The sequence below is a fragment of the Ornithorhynchus anatinus genome, chromosome X3, assembly GCF_004115215.2.
Source record: "Ornithorhynchus anatinus isolate Pmale09 chromosome X3, mOrnAna1.pri.v4, whole genome shotgun sequence".
Classification (NCBI taxonomy): domain Eukaryota; kingdom Metazoa; phylum Chordata; class Mammalia; order Monotremata; family Ornithorhynchidae; genus Ornithorhynchus; species Ornithorhynchus anatinus.
In genome coordinates this window covers 27,983,018-28,003,018 of record NC_041751.1, presented here as the reverse complement: position 1 = coordinate 28,003,018, position 20,001 = coordinate 27,983,018, and the positions used below count along the sequence as shown (strand labels likewise).

General features: G+C 50.3%; 1 protein-coding gene across 2 annotated transcripts in view; it reads right to left on the bottom strand.

Annotated features, from left to right (window-relative positions):
* Positions 1-18,717, bottom strand: part of FBXL17 (F-box and leucine rich repeat protein 17) — a 390,787-nt gene extending 372,070 nt beyond the window's left edge. For both annotated transcript variants that reach the window (XR_003755671.2, XM_029053886.2), the window contains exons 1-3: positions 17,524-18,717; positions 8,397-8,519; positions 6,113-6,370 (exon numbers count right to left, since the gene is read on the bottom strand). Coding sequence is in view for 1 of the 2 variants with exons in the window: in XM_029053886.2 (XP_028909719.1) it covers positions 6,113-6,370; positions 8,397-8,519; positions 17,524-18,702 (1,560 nt within the window). In the remaining variant the exon portion in view is untranslated. The remainder of the gene's footprint in view (positions 1-6,112; positions 6,371-8,396; positions 8,520-17,523) is intronic.
* Between the last annotated feature and the right edge of the window lie 1,284 nt (positions 18,718-20,001).

Sequence of the window (20,001 nt, the reverse complement as noted above, 5' to 3'; positions counted from 1 at the left end):
TTACCAACTCTTCCTACTATTGCCTCACCTGGAGGGTTGTTAGAACACCACCCTCCCCCTGCTTCCTCCTCTTCAGTTTCAGCCCCTTTGGGGAGCCAGAGGGGAAGGGGGAAGGAGTTGGAGAAGGGGCAAGAGCCGGCTGAAAAGCCGCTGAAGGTGCAGGAGCATCTTGGGTGGGTGGGACAAGGATTACCTAAACCAGTGCCTTCAGCACAGGACCCAGAGTCACCCGGGGTCTCTCTGGCCCCAGGGGTCCCTCCCCGCCCCTCCCCCCCGGAAAAAGGTCTGCCTCCGGAGCGTTCTGGGGGTCGGCACCCACCTGCTCTGCAGAGATCCCCACCTAGCAGGGAACAGGTTACCTGTCGCTGACACCCACCTCCCACCCTCCTTCCTTCCTCTAACATCTGGGGAGGCCATCAAAATTGTACAGCTCTTTGCACAGCATCTACTCAAAGGCTTCATTTTGTTTGGCTGGACTGCAAGAAAAGGTCGCCAACCTCTGTGCTAGGATAGAAGAAAAACAAGTGAAGCGCTTATTACATCTCCCGATATAGCTCCAAACCATCAGTAAGGGGATGGCAGGCAAAAATTGAAGATGCTGCAGGTGACGCAAAGGAAAAAAGATGATGTCTCTGTATCTTTTATTCCTGAATCACCACCACCATTTATCACCTGTATGCAAAAAGCCTACTCCAAATCCAATCTTACTGAAATAGCATCTAAGTGGGATGATTCTGCAAATTAACACTGACCTGTATGGCCAAATAGGAGAGGATGACTAATTCTTTCCCAGCTAATCAATTATATTTAGGCTCAATAGTCGTCACAAGAGTTAGAGAGACAATATGTACCATTCCCCACTTTGACTAGGGAAGCTCAAGAACAAGTAAAGAAGCAGGGTGAGAACAGGGTGAGAAGGGGCAAAGTAGGCTTTAATTCGGCTTATCAGCCACACCAACTTGAACTTTGAGTTTCAGTCCTGTTTCCAGGCTACTGCGTCCCTACCACTGCATTAGGCCATTTCATCCTAATTTAACAAGGTTCCACCTTCGATGACAGTGGATCACTCTGCCTTTAATTGCACTCCAAAATAAAAAGAAGAGTCACCACAGAAAAATGGAAAGAAAAACAGATACTGTCTAGTAATATTAAGGTTCAATGTAAACTTCATAACTTAAGTATGGCAACGAGCTGACTGATAATCTAATGTAGAGAGATACGTGCAGATCTTTCAGGAATTGTGGATTTAATGTAGAACACATGTATTTCACAAATTTGCAGAGAGTATACATGCCAAGTAAAGGTACTTGCAATACCATCTGTTTTCTAAATAACTGACAGCCCCATTTAGATTGTGAACCCCCAGTGGGACAGGGACTGTGGCGAGGCTGTTACTTGAATATACGCCATCGCTTCGTAAAGTTGTTATATAGTAAGTGCTGAATAATAATTATGCGACCTGTTAAGCACTTTCTCTGTATCAAAGGATTGTGCTAACTACTAGGGATGATATAAGTAACTAGATATGACACTATCCCTGTGGGGCTCCATAAGGGCAGGACAGTGGCTATATCATCCCCATCTGGCAGATGAGGAAACGGAGGCCCAAAAGGATTAAATGACATCAAAGGTCACCAAGCAGACCACTGACAGAGCTGGAACGAAGAACCTGGTTCCCTTTCCACTGGTCCAACGCCATAGCCAATTCAAAGCGAAATTTAACCTCACTTAAAAATGACAGTTCTTATCACTGAGCAAATATTTTTCTGATTAAATTTAAGTGGGACTTTTGCTTTCTACTTTTTTTTTTAGTTTGTAAATCATGCACCAAAAAAAAGTCTATTTACTTAAAGGAAGCAACAGAGGTGCCGCGCAGACGCCTTGCGATAAAATGAACAGCATTTGTGCTAATAAAAATTTAAAGTGCTTCCAGAAAAAGTTACACTAGAAGAGTTTCAAATATTTGGCTGAGTGCTCCAGGCAGATTTGAAACAATCACAATGAACTAGTTCTATTTCCACTTGAGGAAACAAAGGAGAGAAAATCTAACAGCCCCAAAGGCTTACACTTCCACACAAAGTTTTCAACATATTGGCCCCAGCAGATTACATTATTTAGGACTTTGTCAGAGAAAAGTGTATCCTCTCAAGAGTTTCCAATCTTATATCCCATCTAAAAAGATTTAACTGTCAATGCTGTCATCCTTTAAAGCACTTGCACTCTACTCCAATCTATTTATAGAGAGCTTTCCTCAGCTGTCAGCAAACAGCCTTGGTATGGTTTTTATGGTGGCAAAATTTCCAGGGTAGCTGTGGAGAAGCAGAGAATTTCTGCAGGGGTTCAGGTCAGGCAAGAGAGGTCCTCAGAACACCTACCTTCGACCCCAAGAGATTCTGCTCAACGCTCCACCAGTTGCCAGCCTGGAGTTTCGAATCGGCTCCAGCAGGGTTGTGGAAGCGGACTCAGTTTCGTCCAGGAAACCTGTGGCTCAGGTAAGAATGCAGCTTGAAATGGGCCCTTCCTTCCCCTGATCTGTGTGGAAGTCACCTCCCAGAGCAGGTCTCCTAGAACTATTCTGACCCAACTCAAGCCTCCAGGGTTGTCCAGGAGTTACCCTTGATGCCAGAGGTCCAGCAGGCCAGATTTGTTACCTAGCAGCCTAAAGGCATTGGGCAATCAACAAGCCTGTAGCTTAACACGCAGCAACATTGCTGTGCCACAAGAAGCATCAGGCAGCAGGGGTGTGACAAATACATACCCCTCCATTTTTTTTTTTTTTTTACTGGGACTGCATCTCCTTCAGAAAAATTCTTCCTCTGACAAATTGGCATTCCGTTTTGTTGAAATGAATTGGAAGCTGGTTTACCCCCCCGCCCCCCCCCCCCCCCCCCCCCCCGCCAATTCCCTTCCCGGGCTTCAAAACCAAATACCTCATAAATCAGATCACGCAGCTTGAAAAATGCTTTACCCCAAACGATCATGCATAACAAGCTGCTAAGAAGTGATCATAATTATGATCATACCATGTCAGGTCTAAATCTCCAAACACATGAAAGCAAGCCATTTAAGAATTGTCCATTCTGCCATAACATGTGTTGTCACTATGCATTTTGGCTAGAACACGATGACAGATTTAAGGACCATTCTGATATTGCACGCCTATCTGGAAACGGCACCATATGTGCTGGAAAAAAAAATGGCTGCCCATACACACACATGCGGTGTCCAGACACAACCACAAGACCTCCTCGAAGTGAGGCTCTGCAAAAGTGAAAACGCCCGTGTTGTGAGAACTAGGCCTGTTTATGTATCATTACGGCAATTCTCAAATACGAGTTGAAACTTCGACTCATGTAAAAGTAACAGTAAATTTAAGTTAGAGATTTTTTAGTACCGATTGAGGCAAAAGCTCAACTTCAGAGTTTCAAGTCATGAAAAATGCTGGTTTCCTTGCCACATCAATCATATTTATTGCGTGCTTAATGTACGCAGAGCAGCGTTTTAAGCACTTGGGAGAGTACAGCATCACAGAGTTGGTACAAACGTTCCCTGCCTACCACGAGCTTAGAGTCTAGAGGGGGAGACGGACATTAATATAAATTACGGATATGTACATAAGTGCTGAGGGAGGGATGAATAAGGAGTGCAAATCCAAGAACAGCTCACATCAGGAAAAAATGTGCATGTCTGGATTTATACTGATAGCTCAATTATAAATTACAAAAAAGTTTCACCGTGACTCTAGGTTTAAGCACTGATTTTTAGGCCATAAAAGGGACCAGGCCTGGAGGCAGCAGAGGGCATCCTTAAAGATAGCCTACAAAACTCCTTCCTTACCTATGTAAAACTTTTTTAAACTACTAAAATCTGACTCTTGTTTACCCTCTAAATTGGAGCAACTATCTTTAATATGAAAACTTCTTTGTTGAAACTTCAGCTTGCATTATCAAGAAGCAGCAGGGCCTAATGGAAGGAACACGGGCCTGGCAGTCAGGAGACCTGGGTTCTAATCCCAGCTCTACCACTTGGCTGCTCTGGGACCTTGGTAAAGTCACTTCACTTCTCTGGGCCTCCCTTTCCTCATCTATCAAATGGTGATTAAAAACCTTTCCTCCCTTCTCTTTACACTGAGTGCCCCACGTGGGACAGGGACTGTGACCGATCTGCTTATACTGAATCCATCCCGGGGCTTAGTAGAATCATCATCAGAGTTATATTGTTTAGTAAGTGTTTATTATGTGCCAGGCACTGTACTGAGCACCGGGGTTGACACAAGCAAATTGGGTTGGACACAGTCCCCGTCCCATGTGGGGCTCACATTCTCAATCCCCACTTTACAGATGAGGTAACTGAAGCACAGGGAAGTGAAATGATTTACCCAAGGTCACAGAGCAGACAAGTGGCAGAGCCGGAATTAAAACCCATGACCTTCTGACTTCCAGGCCCGTGCTCTGTCCACTCCGCCATGCCGCTTCACATATAATAGAGTTCTTGCCACGTAGTCAGTGCTCAAATACCATGATTTAAAAATTTTAAAAACTTTTAAAAATGTGCTGAAACTGTACGACAGTAGAAAAAATTTCAGAGATTCATTAAAGTTTCCAGAGACCCTTCATGAAGCCGCACAACAGAGACTCACAGCCCACTGACCTGCCACGCACCCACTAACAAGAAGCTGATTCAACCAGATGATTTGACACAAAGGGAAGAAAGGGTCAGGCAAGAATTCTCATAGATACAGAAAATAATTACTGCAGTGACAATCTGTTTAACAGTGACAACCACTGGGGTCTAGGAAAAACTGTCTGTGCTGAAGGTAACGGTTGTGCTTCCAAGTTAACTCTGAAGTTTACCAAAATGGCTATCAAGGCTAACCACAATTTCCAAGCCATCATCAAACCCAATATCGAAGGACTGTGAATCAGTCTCCTTAAGCACTGAACGCTAGCTAGGATCAAAGAGCATCTGGGGTGTCATGACTGACCACAATAGTTGATACTAACAAAGTCAAAATTGTCAGTGTCTTAATAATAATAATTCTGGTATTTGTTAAATGCTTACTATATGCCAAGCTCTGTTCTAAGCGCTAGGGTAATAATAATAATGTTGGTATTTGTTAAGCGCTTACTATGTGCAGAGCACTGCTCTAAGCGCTGGGGTAGATACAGGGTAATCAGGTTGTCCCACATGGAGCTCACAGTCTATTTTACAGATGAGGGAACTGAGGCACTGAGAAGTTAAGTGACTTGCCCAAAGTCACAGAGCAGACAAGTGGCAGAGCTGGGATTAGAACCCACTTCCTCTAACTCCCAAACCCGAGTTCTTGCCACTAGGCCAGGCTGCTTCTCGGTCTCTGTGTCACGCAATACTTGAGTATAGTAGCTTTCAAGTAATACCATTAGGAGCAATAATCTGGCTCTGGAAATTGCAGGTCCCCAAAAATATCGAATAAATGCTTGTTTTTTAATTCTAAAGAGTGTGAGTGTGTGTGTGTGTGTGCACGTACGTGGTGAGCTGGGGGAGGGGGGAAGAAGAGGGATGAAATGGAGGGGAAGGCAAGGAACTCCCTTAGACCTAAGAGCCAGAAAAAGGACCAAAGCACACTTTCTCTGGACTCAAGGAAGACTCACCTTTTCTTTCTCGAGCTCAGAGTCTGGAGCAGCAAGGAAGAAGGGGAAGCCTGGGGTCTAGCTTCTGACTTCGGGGTGAGTTGCTGACCTTGGGGTCAGAAAAAAATGGAATCTAAACATCTCCATTCCTCGACTCTTATAATGCAAGCAGGAAGGGTGGTCACCTTCCCCTGTGTGGTGTTTTAACAGTTGATCCCTCTCCATAAAAATGTGAGTAGCACTGAATGCCTAGTGTGAAGCTAAAAGCTCTCTAGGTCCCTTTTAGGGGAAAAAAAAAAAGGCACGGAAAACATCTCAAAGTGAGGAGACGTGTGAAACATCTTCACTATTCTACCAAAGGCTCCAGAGAAAAGAGTAAATAATTCCTCCATTCCTCCTATATTTACCCTTTCCCTCCTTCAGATAATCATCTCCATTCATATTGTTGCTTTAACAAAACGTAGGTTAACAACACTTAATTTGCTCTATAAAACTAAGGTTACCTGCTTGAGTCCTGCATCGGTGATTTTGTCCTGGTTGCCTATGTGAACTTTCTGAAGTAGAGGGCAGTGGGAGGCAACTGCCATGATAGAAGTGTCCGAAAGCTGCTTGCACCTGTAGGCTGTGTACCTTCGCAATCCAGGACACTTAAATGCCAGAACACAGACGCCTGTATCAGACATGCTGCGACAGTCAGAAAGATTTATTTCGCTTAAGTTATGACATCTCGTTGCGATTTTTTCCAATAGCTCATCAGTGACCTGTCAAAGAAACCAAATTATAAAGATTTACATTTGCCACACACTGACAATACGTGGATTACTCTTCTGCTTTTAGAGGATCTTCCCTCCCACCCAAGAAAAAAGAAAAAAGCAAGTGTTCCACGTATATATTGAAAGTAGTTGAGAATCTAATTTAGCATGAGAAGAAAATAAAGGCTCCACTTACAGCATAATGAATCCAAATCATTAGTTTCTACACTGCATTCTTTAAGATTTTTAACCATAAATGTAATTTTATCCCAAACGGAATCAAATTAAGGGAACTTGAAGAATCACCTTTACTCTTCCTACTTGACATACCAAAAAGATTGGATCCCAATATCTCATTTGACAATCCTCACTTTTTGTACAAGTTTTTACAATAAGACTAACAGAATAGGAAATGTCCCTAGTCAGACCAATGATCCATTCAGCCCAGTGGTTTTTTATATTTTATTTTATTTTTTTTAACACTGTCTGATGGCCCTCCCTTAAGTAGCCCTAAGTTAAACTCAAACCTACCAAGCCCATCCACACACACACACACACACACACACACACACAGTTTCAAGGAAGCCTTTTAGGGACTTAGGAGTGCAATTTGTGATGAAAAAAAGTGTTGCCCTGGGGCCGAACAACCCTATAGAAAAAGGGTTGCAGACGTAATCGTTTTTCGGGGCCTGCCAGTCGGCCATCTAGTGACAAATTGGAGGCGATGTTCAATTGTGATGCTGCAAAACTGTTTGGTCCGTGAAAGATAAAATACACTCCTTTCTGCCATAACACATGTTTTCGCTATGTGTTTTGGTTAGAACACCAAACGTCCAACAATGCACCCAATTTGGACAGAGCACGTACCATATTGGAAGAAACAGCTTGTGCTGACTTGTGTGCACGCGGGCATCACTGGAACAGGGGAATACTAGACCCTGAGTTTTCCCTACTTCAGGGTTTTGTGGAACAGCTTGGTCTAGTGGAAAAAGCATGGGCCTGGGAGTCAGGGAACCTAGTTCCAATCCTTCCTCCGCCACCTGTCCGCCGAATGGTCTAAGACAAGTCACTTGACACCTCTGTGCCTCAGTTACTTCATCTGTACAATGGGGATTAAGACTATGAGCCCCATATGGAACAAGGATTGTGTGCAACCTGATTAGCTTGTATCTACCCCAGCACAGTGCCTGGCACATAGAAAGTGCTTCAGTGCCCTAGAAAAGAAGGTGTTATGGGAGAACAGGGTACACCTGATATCGTCATTCAAATTCTAATGTAAGCTTTTATCTCTAATAAACAATAGATGGCTAATTCAAAGGTACGCTGCGGCCTCCACACTATAGAAGGATTGTTTAGGAAGGCCCAAAAGCCCAGAACAATCCTCTACCATCCGCTGTCACGTATGGGATGCAATGTCCTATCTACCAAATTTTTAAATGCATCTCTCTACTTGACTCAAAGCTTGGCTGCGCCTCGGAGTCCGGTAGAAGAGCAGCAGCCTGGTTCAAGCAAAGGAACGTCTCCTTTTCGAGCAGCCCCCTGCCCTTTCACTCGAGTCAAGTTCTGACAGGCTTCCAGTCCAGTGTTGACATTGTATTAAGCTCGGGGGTAGATACAAGATACTCAGGTTAGACACAGTCCCCATGTCACACGGGACTCATAGTGTAAGTGAGGGAGAATAGGTATTGAATCTCCATTTTACCGATGAGATCATGGAGGCCCAGACAAGTTAAGTCACCAGCAGGCATGTGGCAGAGCTGGGATGAGAATCCCGGTCCTCGAACTCCTAGACACTAGGCCACGCTGCTTTCTTCAGGCTCTTCGTGGAGCGCTCTGCACAGAGTAAGTGCTCAATAAATGACTGATTCAAATACTAATTTATAAATCTGGCTCAAAATTGAATTACAGTCATTCTCTCCTAGAGTTTTAGCCAAGGGTATGAACCATATAGCCACATATTTCAAGCCTGAAAGAATAAGATGATTCAATAAGCCTAACATATTCCATCCATTTCTCAGAAATATATTTTTCATACCTGCTGACGACCACTAAGATCCAACTGTTTCCAAAACTGGAAATCTAAACAGAGATCACGCCAGTATTTGCAAACTAATGATGCAGAAAGGCAGCGTTCATCCAGAGACAAATTGGAAAATATCTGTGAAGAAAAATGTGGTCAACATTTAGAGTCATGCGGAGAACTGGGTTTTCTACTAGTTGGTCATGAAATCTTGCACATAACAGAATGGAAACGTCAGTCACGCTGAGTTTTAACTATCCCTTCTATTGTTGGTTAGTCAAGGCTGATAAACTGTTTCCTAACACTGCAGGAATATTCATTTATAAAAGAAAATGATCATGAGCTTTAAGACGTACGACTTATTTCTAACATTTCGGGAGGAATAATTCTTTGCATTTGAAAGAAAGCCTTTCAGACAAGAGTAGTTCTCTGGATAGGCATTTTGAAACTACTGTCTGGGCTTTTACATAATAATTCAAACTGCTCTGCAAACAGTAAACATGCAATAAACATCTCAGATTATTAAACATCTATGTCAATCATTAACAGTGACAAAGTGAGCCATCACCCAGTTAGATGGGTAGGAAAGACCAAAAGACTCTGGATTTTAGAGAGGTGAAGGTTTACACAAGGCACTGAACAAGTAAATAAGTCGGGGGGGGGGGGGGCGGGGGGGAACATCATGAGAAGGAATTGGCCATCTGCTGAATGTGAAGGCCCCCCGGAAACAAGGGGTTTACATTCCTGAAAACCCTCACGTTAAGGAAAACCACAGTTATAGTATTCTCCGTGCATCCCAAGCCACGCACACAACTTTTCTGTCACTGTTGTGTTCTATCCAGACAGGCACTTTGCTGGACAAATGTGCCCCATTTCTGTCATTTCTCCCATTTACCAAACACAGAGTGAAAACGTGTTCTGGCAGAAGACACCATCGTAGCTAGATGGTGGCTCACTGCAAAAACTCACCAAGATCCCCCACAAGAGCAAGGGATGAGATTTTCAGAGCAGGACACAGAGTGAGCACTTTGGGACAAGAGAGAGATGGGTTTAAGAAGGTCAAGAGGTTCCTACCAAAGTAGAGGAAGAGGTGCCAGAAAGCCCCCCGATGCTAAAATTTAGTCCAGGCCAAAGACTAAAAAGAAAACCACTAAAATTGAATTTTGGTGCATTTTACATTTACTCCCCTCTAATATATGAATTATCTCCATCTAAGGAGAATGAGGAACCAAGTGTATCTTATACACAAGTGCCAGTAATAGTTTAAGCCAAAAAATACCATAGAGGACTTTCCTCCCAAAAGCACTCGCTTTCAGATCTAATCTCATCTGTCCTCAAAACATTCCTAGAAGCAGGGTCTTACCTTGATTTCTTCATTTATAAAATAGCCTCCATTTTCTAAAGGTCAAATCCAAAGCACACAGGCACTCAATTGCCCAGGATCAATTAATCCAGAAGGAATCACATCCTGAACAAGGTCTCCTGGATTGCATTGGCCTAACTACTGCTCTTACTAAAACCCACTAACATATACGGTAGGGTGCTAGGGTGTGACGTTATCCGCTTATCAGCCACTACAATTACTAATGGCTATCTACCTACTCACCTCCCATTTGGTGATCAATTTTGACACCTTTTATCTCCTCCTGCTCCTTCTCTCCTACCCTCATCAGGAATTTTGACATCCCTGTGGATGCTCCTGATAATCTCCCAGACTGCCGCTTCCTTTCGCTCAGATCTCAGGACCTATTGCGCCACCGATTAATTCCTTCACTCGATCGTATCTGTTGAGCACTTACTCTGTGAAGGGCACTGTACTCAGCACTTGTGAGAGGACAATATAACAACAGACATGTTCCCTGCCCACAATGAGCTTAGGGTCTGGAGAGGGAGATAGACATTGATATAAATAAATTACAGATCTGTACTTAAGTGCTGTGGGGCTGGTGGTGGGTGGGGGGATGAATAAAGGGAGCAAGTCAGGGTGACGCAGAGGAGAGGGGGAGAAAAGGAAAGGAGGGCTTATTCAGGGAAGGCCTCTTGGAAGAGATAAATACACTTGAATTTACCCCCACCTCACCCACACGCTTCATCTCAATATCTTTCGGCACTGTACGGTCTCCAGCTTCACCAGCTCTGAAATTCCCCTCTCTCACCACAACCTCCTGGCCTGCCTTCTCTCCCACTCATCCCCTTCCCTTCAAAACTCTCTTCTTCCCCAAGAGATCCCCAATCATCTGAAACTCATTTTGACTCCCTGCCCAACCTCCCCTCTCCATGATAAGTCCACGCCTTCAATTCCACCCTTTATGCTAAACTTGACTCCTTGTCCCCTCCCCGCCTCCATCCCCAGCCCACTCCCAGTCAATCTTTCGCCAGTAACTCCCAACTCTGGGTTAACTCCATGGTAGGTTTTCTCCACTAGTGTTGGCAGAAAAATTGAGGCACCAGACCCACTTAAGCCACCGCAGATACTTCCCTCACCTGCTAAAACAAAACAAAAAAAAAACCCCCATCCTCTCCCTCTCGGCAGCCGTCTCCCGTAATTGCCGTGCCCACTGCCCTCACCAACTACTTCAGACCTTCGACTCGCTTCTGAAATTCAGTGCCCTCACCCCCACCTCTCGTTCCAATGGCCTTGCCAACAACTTTGGCAAAAATGGAAACCATCAGGTGTGACCTCTCCAAAATCTCCGTCGGCTTCCCAGCTTCCTCTGCGGCTCTCTCCTTCTGCTTGACCACTCAAGAAATCTGTCTCTCCTATTTGAAATCCATCCCCTTTCACTTGCACCTCTGACCTCATCCCTTCTCTCCTTACAAGAACACCTGCACCTACTCCTCTTCCCTCCCTGACCATCAGCTTCAACACCCTAAAGGCCGAGAGGGAGCCAAAGACACTCACATCTCCCCCATCTATAAATAAAATGAAAAAGCCTTCAAAGCCACTGAACCATCCGGCTGTCAGCCCAGCTCCCTTCTCCCATTCCTTTCCAATCTCCCCAAAGGGAACCTGCTGCTTCCATTTCCTCCCCTTGACCCTCTACAATTTGGCATCTGCCCCCTTTGCTCCACTACGACCACCGACTCCAAGTCACGGATGACCACCTTCCTCCCAATCTCACGGACGCCACCTCGTCGTAAACCTCCTCGATCTCTCGGCCGTCTGACACCGCGGACCATCCATCCCCTTCTCCCCAGGAAACATTTTCCAACCTTAGTTTCCCTGACAATCCTCTTCGCATTTTCCTCCTACCCCTGGCATAGCCTTCTCGGTCTTACATCGGTTTTTCCTCTACCTCCCACACCTTCACGTATGGGTGTACCTCAAGGCTCAATTCTGGGTCCCTTCCCTTCTCAATCTATCTTCATTCTCTCGGAGAGCGAAGACACTCGTGTAGCTTCAACTCCCAAACCTACCTCACTAGCCCCGATCCCTCTTTCTCTACCAGGTTCTCGCATTTCCCTCTGCCTCCGGGACATTTCTAGTCCGGATGCTCTGTGAGCACCTCAAGCTCGACAAGTCCAAAACTGAATTCATCTTCCCTCCCAAATCCTCTCCTCCCCTGAAACTGCCCATCACTGTCGCCAACACCATCATCCTCTCTTTCTGTCAAACCTACAACCTTGGCATTACGCTGGAAGCCTCTTTCAACCCCTATGCTCAGTCTCTCACCAAATCCTGTCAGTTCTTCCTTCACAACATCTCCAAAAACAGCCCCTTGCTCTCCCCCTCCCAACAGCTACCATGCCAGCACCCACTTTAATCCACCTCAACTACGTCCCCCGGCTTACTGCCCTCCGCTCCTCCAGCCTCTCCCCTCTCCAGCCCTCACCGGACTGCTACCTGGACCGCTTTTCTTTAAACAAATGTCCTGCAGATCTCCCCACCTCTCACCATTGTCTACTCCTCTCCACATCAAGCAGAAGCGCCCGATCATCGGTTTTAAGGCACTCGATGGGTTCTCTCCTCCGACTCAACTCGTCTTTGCTCTTCTCTCACTCTCAGTTCACACATTTTGTTTCCCTCGAGCCAAGGTGCTTTCTGTGCCTGACTCCCTGCTGCTACTTATCTTTTGCTCACAGCCTCCCACCTACCTGGAATTCCTTCCCCCTTCCCATCCAGCAGACCCCTGGTCTCCCCATCTTCAAAGCCCCACTGACATCGCATCTCCAGGAGGCTTGCTCCAATTAATCTCTCATCACCTCATGTGCCACTTAAGCACTTGTGTTCCAAGCATTTTGTGACCAGCACATACCCCCCAAAACACGGATGTGCATATCTTTATTCTCTTCTGCTTGCTATTTCTCCTCTATTTTAGTGGGTCATCCCTGCTAGATCATGATCTCCTGAGGGGAGAGCGTGTCTACCAACTCTGTCGTACTCTCTCAAGCACTTAGGGCAGCACTCCACATGCAGAAGGCGCTCAAGGACTATTAATTGTTAATGCTTTCTCAATAATAAATTCTTTCACCTCAAAAATTCAACAGCATTAAAATCCGAATAACGCAGTTGGAAAGCGATCCGGGAATTCCAGCAGGAAAACGTGGTCCTTTCCAATTTCTCATCTCCACTGCAGCAAATACAAGAAGAGGAGTGGCGGGGGACGGTTGTGTCCCCCAAGTCTTTCTGAAAGCCACTGGGTATGCTCGTGACTTCTGCAAAGCGCTCAGTGCAGTGCTCTGCACACAGTAAGCGCTTAATAAGTACGATCGAATGTATGAACGCAAAGCCCAAGGAAGATACGTGCATAATATTAAACAAAGCCTGGAAGAGTTCCTAGGTATTTGGGCCTTTTGATTCTACTCTGCAGTCCTTTCTGTCCCCAGGCCACAGTCCAGACCAACATCCCCTAAGAGGAGATGAGTACCTTCTATCTACCCCAGCGTTCAGTACAGTGCCGGGCACGTAGTAAGCACTTGAATATCTTTAAAAAAGAGTTGTTTAAGGGGTTCGATAGAGGAAAGGAAAAAAAAAGGTAGACCCTGCCCTTGAGGAGTTTCAGTCTAAACACAGGGAAGACAAGCAAAAAGCACAAAAACACAAATCAACTCAAACATGTCAGCAAAAGCATCAAGGAAAAGAAAGAGCTTAAAGAGCACCACCCCCGCCCTCAGCCCCACAGCACTTCTGTACATATCTGTAATTTATTTAATTTCTGTCTCCCTGCCCCAAACTCATTGTGAGCAGAGAATGTGTCAGTTACACTGTTGTACTCTCCCAAATGCTCAGTACAGTGTCCTGCACATACTTTTTTTTCCTCAGTTTGTGGCTGACAACAGCATCGCTAATTCTTTCTGTCCCCAGTGCTGTAAACCTTGGAGACGTCTTTGACTTCTCACCCCCTGATCGCAGGCTTTGCATCCCAAAGTCCTCCCGATTTTCCTCAAGGACCAGCGTACAACCACTGGTCCGGAACAATTCCTGACCGCCTCGGACCTGGATTACCTCAGAGGAGAGCTTGCTGGTGTCCTCGTCGACCACATTCCCACCTATTCTACCTGGAGAAGCCAAGTATCATCTCTCTCAAGGGTCAACTGGGTCACACTCATCTGCAAAAGCCTTTAATGCCCCTTGCCTCGAGGGGCGCCGACTTGATTTTGACTGACAGCCTAACTCGAGGTGGAGCACTGCCCTGTCTTATGCTGTCGAGTTGTCCCCGACCCGCGGCGACATGTCTCCCCCAACGCCCCACTCTCCATCTGCAATCGTTCTGGCAGTGTATCCACAGAGTTTTCTTGGTCAAAATATGGCTGGGGTTGACCATCGCCTTCCCGTGCGCAGTAAATCTGAGTCTCCGCCCTCGACTCTCTCCCACGCCGCTGCTGCCCAGCCCAAGTGAATTTTGCCGCTGCTGCCCGGCACAAGTGAATTTTGACTCGTAGCTGATTGCCTTCCACTCGCTAGCCACTGCCCAGGCTAGGAATGGAACATTATTGCTCGACTCTCCCTCCCGTAGCCAAGGCTGGTAGAGTTCCGGAGGTGGAGCACGGGGCCCCAGTAAATACTCCTGCAGACGGTGGAGCAAGTAATACAAACAGCTTCCTCAATCGATGGCTTTTATTGAGCACTTTGTGCACAGCAGCGTACTGATGAGCACTTGGGAGAGCACAATAAAACAAAGTTGGTAGACGTATCCCCTGCCCAGAACGAGCTTACAGTCTAGAGGAGGATCTTACAGTCTAGAGGAGCAATGACTTCTCAGTAGTTCTAAAGGAGGCAAGTTGGACGAAGAAGTGACCGAACATTCCAGGTAGTAGGGAGAACACGGGCAACAGAAAGAAGGAAAGCTCTTACGGGAAATAAGCAGGTTCGCTCGACCGGATCAGAAGACGTCGTCAAAGTCTGCGATGGGAAGAGGACAGGCCCAGATGGGAAACAACTGGTGGAGGGCCTTAAAGCCCAGCGCCAGGAGTGTGACCCAGGCAGAAGGCTACCTTGGAAACTTCCGAAGCCCTTTTGAGGGAGAGGATGGATCAGAGGCCCAATGTTGAACGAAATGCCTTTTTATCAGCGTGGTATGCCCCCTTCAAAGTTTGACCACGGGATCGGAGTGTGCTAGCCCCTTTCAGTTCCTGTAAGCTCATTGTGGGGAGGGAATCTGTCATCCGTTCATTCAATCGTATCTATTTTAGTGCTTACTGTGTGCAGAGCGCTGTACTAAGCTCTCGGAAAGTACAATTCGGCAGAGGCAATACTCTCTCAAGCCCTCAGTAGACCGCTCTGCACACAGTAAGCTTTCGAATATAACTGACTTTCACTGCCCTCGCCATGTGTTTGCCATTGCATTCTCTTAAAGTTTGAAGAAAAAATAAAACACCAAGATCAACTCTGCCTTCAAGTTCTCTCTGATAGCCTTATTTCTCCATGAAGCCCCTCTGTGCCCATTAAGAATAACTGTTGGGATTGAAAGCTGCCCAAGAGAATATTGAAATCATTCTTAAACTTCATCAACCCAGGGCAGACTAAATACAGGAGTAACAATCTTTAGTTGATCAAAATCATTTTTAAGATTAAGGGGCCAAATTCTGCACATTCTACAGTTGAAAGGAAAGAGGGTCAGAGGAAGCACCACAGAACCCCTGATCCTAGAGGCAGAAAGGTGATAGTTGGGAGAGCAAGTTGAAACCGTAGCTAGCCTCCCACACTCACGCACTGCTACAGTTAAACTTGAAGCTGAGACTATCACACATAGTTGCTTTTGGGGGGGGGAGGGGGAAGGGCGGGGGAGGCCGGCAAATGGTCAAAATTTTTAGGAAGAGGCCTGTGCTCCACCTACTCCTATAATAGTTCTCCAGCACTCTCTCTTTCTCCCCTGCCCTCTCATCCGACTCTCCCCTGGACTTATCTTCCTAAACATCTGCATATCATCCCCTCAAAAACTAACTGTTCTGCTCCTTTATCCTGGGGTTTTTTTTTCCCCCTAAAGGTATCCCCCTCCTCCCCCCCCCCCGATAAAAAAGGCATCAAACAAGGATTTTGAAATTCAGAATCCTTGTTCAAATCAGGCCCTGTTTCTTCCTTCTGCCCCTCTTTACCCACGGAGAAGAGTTCCCGTAGCCCACGATAAAATTCAAGTAGGCCAAAGTCACAGATTTTGACCCAAATAAAACTATCACTCCCCAAGTATCGGCTCCTCCTGGTCACCATCTCACCGGCAAAGAAGTGAAAGTGAGCATTCATTCAGGAATCCAATCTCCAGCCATAAAAATCGGTTTGTTGACTAAGATCAACAAAACATCAATAGTTAAGTGGATCGGTAGTCAAAACAAAGCCATAAAACCTCCCACACAACACTTAACTTCTCAATAGAAAACATAAACAAGTACATCAGACAGGAGGAGCGGGGCAGCGAACGAAATGGACCTTTCAAACTTCTGTGGCCACAAATGGTTAAGTATTCTGAAATGGGACTGGAAGTGTTTCAATCACACTGATCGCCTACAACTTCAACTTCCACGTCCTCGCGTGGGAGGGGGGGAGAAGAAACCCCAAGGAAGGAATGTGATTCCGGTCAAGTCAGGGAAGGGAGGAAGGCACAAATATCTGTCCTAAACCGTATGGGAGCTAGAGACCAGAAACCTGAAGCATCCTTTGAAACCTATGGGTCGGTCACCTTCATCCACCTCGCACTTGGATCTGCACCCTTCAGTCACCCCCACCCTCAGACCCACAGCACTCGGGCGTCCACAGCCGTAATTTACGGACCTCGGCGTCCATCCGCCCCTCTGGGACTCCGTGTTTCTCGCGGGAGGCGTACCACTCTACCAACCGATCCCATCCGAGTGCTCGACTGTGCGCCGAGCGCCCTGCGAAGCGGTTGGGAGAGTAGGACGCGGGTCGGCGGGCACGTCTAGAACTCGGTCGTGTCAATACCGATCGTGGTCGCCGTTAAGGGCTCACTCTACACCAAGCACCCGGGGTAGATACGAGATCACCGGGTCCCACATGGGGGTCGCAGTCTGTTTTTGGGGGGCAGGGGGTCCGAATCCCCATCTGTCCCACCGGGGGAAGTCTCGGGTGCCTCGCCCAAGGTCCCACGGCAGGCGAGTGGCAGGGCCAGGCCGGGGACCCGGGCCCACGCTCTTCCCTCTCGGCCCCGCCGCTTCCTCGGGGGGACTCTCCCAAGCGCTCGGCACAGTGCTCCGCACGCACGGTTCAACCGGTTCCTCGTCCTCCCTTCCGAGGTCCACCACCTTCGACAGGCCGCAGGGTGGCACGGTGGATGGGGGACGGGGGCCGCGGCCCACCCCATCTGCTTCTAATCACATCTGGAAAGCGCTTCATCCGGGCCGGGCACCGTACTGAGCGCCGGGGTGGAGGCGGGCCGATCCGAGTCCCCGGCCCGCACGGGGCTCACAGCAGCACGGGGCCCACAGCGGCACGGCGCCGGCCGCCCGCTCAGCGCTCAACCACCACCACCACCACCACCGGAGTGACGACGATCTCCATCACCGGCGGCGATGGGTGGGTCAACTGGGCGACTCGGCCGCCTGGGTCCCGTCCCCCCCACCTCCCCCCTCCCGGTTCTCTCTGGGCGGGTGGCGGTCCCCGTCAGCCGGGCGGGTGACGACGACGACGACGACGACGACGAAGGGCGAGCCCCCAGCCTCTTTTCTCCTCCTCCTCCTCCCCCAGACCCACCTTGAGGAGGATGGAAGGCGGTAGCTGGTTGATGTCTGCCACTTCGGGGAACGCCTCTCGGGCCTGGTCGTTGGGGTTTTCGGGCGGTTGGCGACAGTCCGGCTCGCTGCTCTCCCGCGGCGGCTGTGGGGGCGGCGAGGAGGCGGAGCCGTCCCCGCCGCTGGCCCCCGGGGGGTCCGGGGCGAGCGCCCCGCCGCCACCACGGTCGGGGGCTGCGGAGGAGGAAGACGAAGAGGTGGAGGAGGAGGAGGAAGAAGAAGAGGAGGAGGACGACGAGGGGGAGGAGGAGGCGGGGAGGGGACAGAGCTGCTGTTGCGGCTCGGGACACTGGCAGCAGCCGGCCTCGGGGGGCCGGGGCGACGAGCCGCTTTTTCCCGCTCCCTCTCCTCCTCCTCCTCCGCCCCCTCCTTCTCCTTCGCTTCCTCCTCCTCCTCCTCCTCCTCCAGCAGCCCCGCCGCCGTCGCCGCCGCCTCCGCCGCAGCCCCCGGAGCCACAGCGGGGCTGCTTGCAAGGGGTGCAGGCGGGCAGCCCCGCTCCCTTCCGCTTGCACACCATCTCCTGGGGGCCGGCGGGCTCGGCCGGCGGCGGCGGCGGCGGGGGCGGGGGCGGGGGCGGCGACTCCCCCCGGAAGGAGCGGACCGGCGGCGGCGGCGACGGCGGCCCCAGGAGACGGCCGGGCCCCGGGCCGGACAGGAGGAGGACGAGGAGGCTTCTACCTTGCTGCTCCCAAGCGGCGGCGGCGGCGGCGGCCCGGCCCGGCTCCGTGTGGCGACAGGAGGCGACGGCCGCCGAGGCCGTGGAAAGCAGGAAGCGGCTGGCGGCGGCGGCGGCGGCGCAGTCCCCGGCGGCCAGAGCCGCGTACAGCTGCCGCCGCTGCTGCTGCTGCTGCTGCTCCTGCTGCCGCCGCTCCTGCCGCCCGGGAGACTGGAGGGCGGCGGAGGCCCGCGCCGGCGGCTCCTCCTCTCGCCCGGCGGTGGGGGCGGTGGCGGGGCCGTGCACGATGAAGCAGAGCATGCAGGGCCCGCGGAGCAAGCAGTCCCGACCCCGGGACGGCGGGGACGGCGGGGAGCGGGGCTCGGGCGGGGTGGCCGGCCGGCGGGGCGGGGGGCGATGGCGGCGGCACCGAGGTCTCCGGGGTCGCGGGCGGCTTCGTGGCTCCTTGGAGAGCAGGTGGCCCATATAGAGGGCTCCGGGAAGGGTGGGAGGGGGCGGGGGAGAGGGGCGGGGGCGGAGAGGACGGGCCGGGGCGGAGGGAGGAGGACGTGGGAGCTCGAGCAGGAAGGTTCCCCCGGCTCCCGGCCGCACGGCCTTGGCCCGATCCCCGGCTTGAGGAACGTGGGGGTGAAGGGGGAGGGGGGGGGCGGGCGTTTAGCTGCAAGCGGGGCGGGTGGGGCGGGGGGAGACGTCGTGCTTCCCGAGAAGGCAGGTGAGCGGGCCGAGTGGGGCTCCCACCCGCTTCCCGGCCCGAGTACGAGGGGGGGGGGCGGGCGGGCGGGGGGGAGAGGGGGGCGATCAGGTCGGACGGGTCGGGGCCGGTCTCAGTCGGTCGGCGGAGTGGCCTTTAAGGACAGGGAAGGAGCGGGCTCCCTCTCGGGCCATTGAACGGTACCGAACCGCCGCGGCGCGCGCCACCGACGACGCCGGCGGCGCGCGCCACCGACGCCACAGGAGCGGCTGGAGCCCGGGGCGGGGGGCGGTTGGGCGCGCGCGGGGGGCGGGCGGAGGAGGAGGAGTCCGGCCGCGCGCCCCCGCCCGCCCGCCCAACGGATGAGGACCGCTCGGCTCCTTCCGCCCCGAGGCAGCAAACGAGGCGGCGCGGGTGGCCACACACTCCTCCCTCCCTCCCTCCTCCCCCCCTCTCCCCCGCCCGGGAGGGAGGGGCGGGGAGGAATCGCGTGGGAGACCCGCCTCTCCTCTTTGCCAATCCGACTCGCGCGGAGCTCTGCTTACCATTTGCCACTCCGCTCGGCCGACGCGAATATCAGGTCTTTCACGGAGCAACCCTTCCCCGAGGGGCCCCGGGCGATCGACTTCGGATCCGCGGCCACCCTGCCCGGGGGAACCGGATTAAGTAAAAAAAAAGGAGGGGAGGAGGGGGGGCGCAAGGAGAAAGACCAAAAAGTGACGGGAGAAAATAATGAATCGAGTCTGACATCAAAGAAAGCTTCGAAGAAGGAACGAGTAGTAGGCCGGATTGGCCGGCCGGCAGAATCCTTTCCCGGCCCTTGTTTACTAAACATTGCCTTCAGTGGTGGATGTGGGTTTCCGTCTGTCACGATGGAATAAACGTAAACGCAAACGTATGGTACACACCGTGAGGACAGCTCCCATCTCACGGTACCGTACTGCCGTTCCGTATTCATTCTCAAGTCTCCTTCGCCGCCTCCTCCTCTGCCTCCCATCCTCTAACCCGTCACCTCAAGCGAAATGTCCAAACCCAAACTCATCTTCCCACCCAAACCCTGTCCTCCCCCTGAC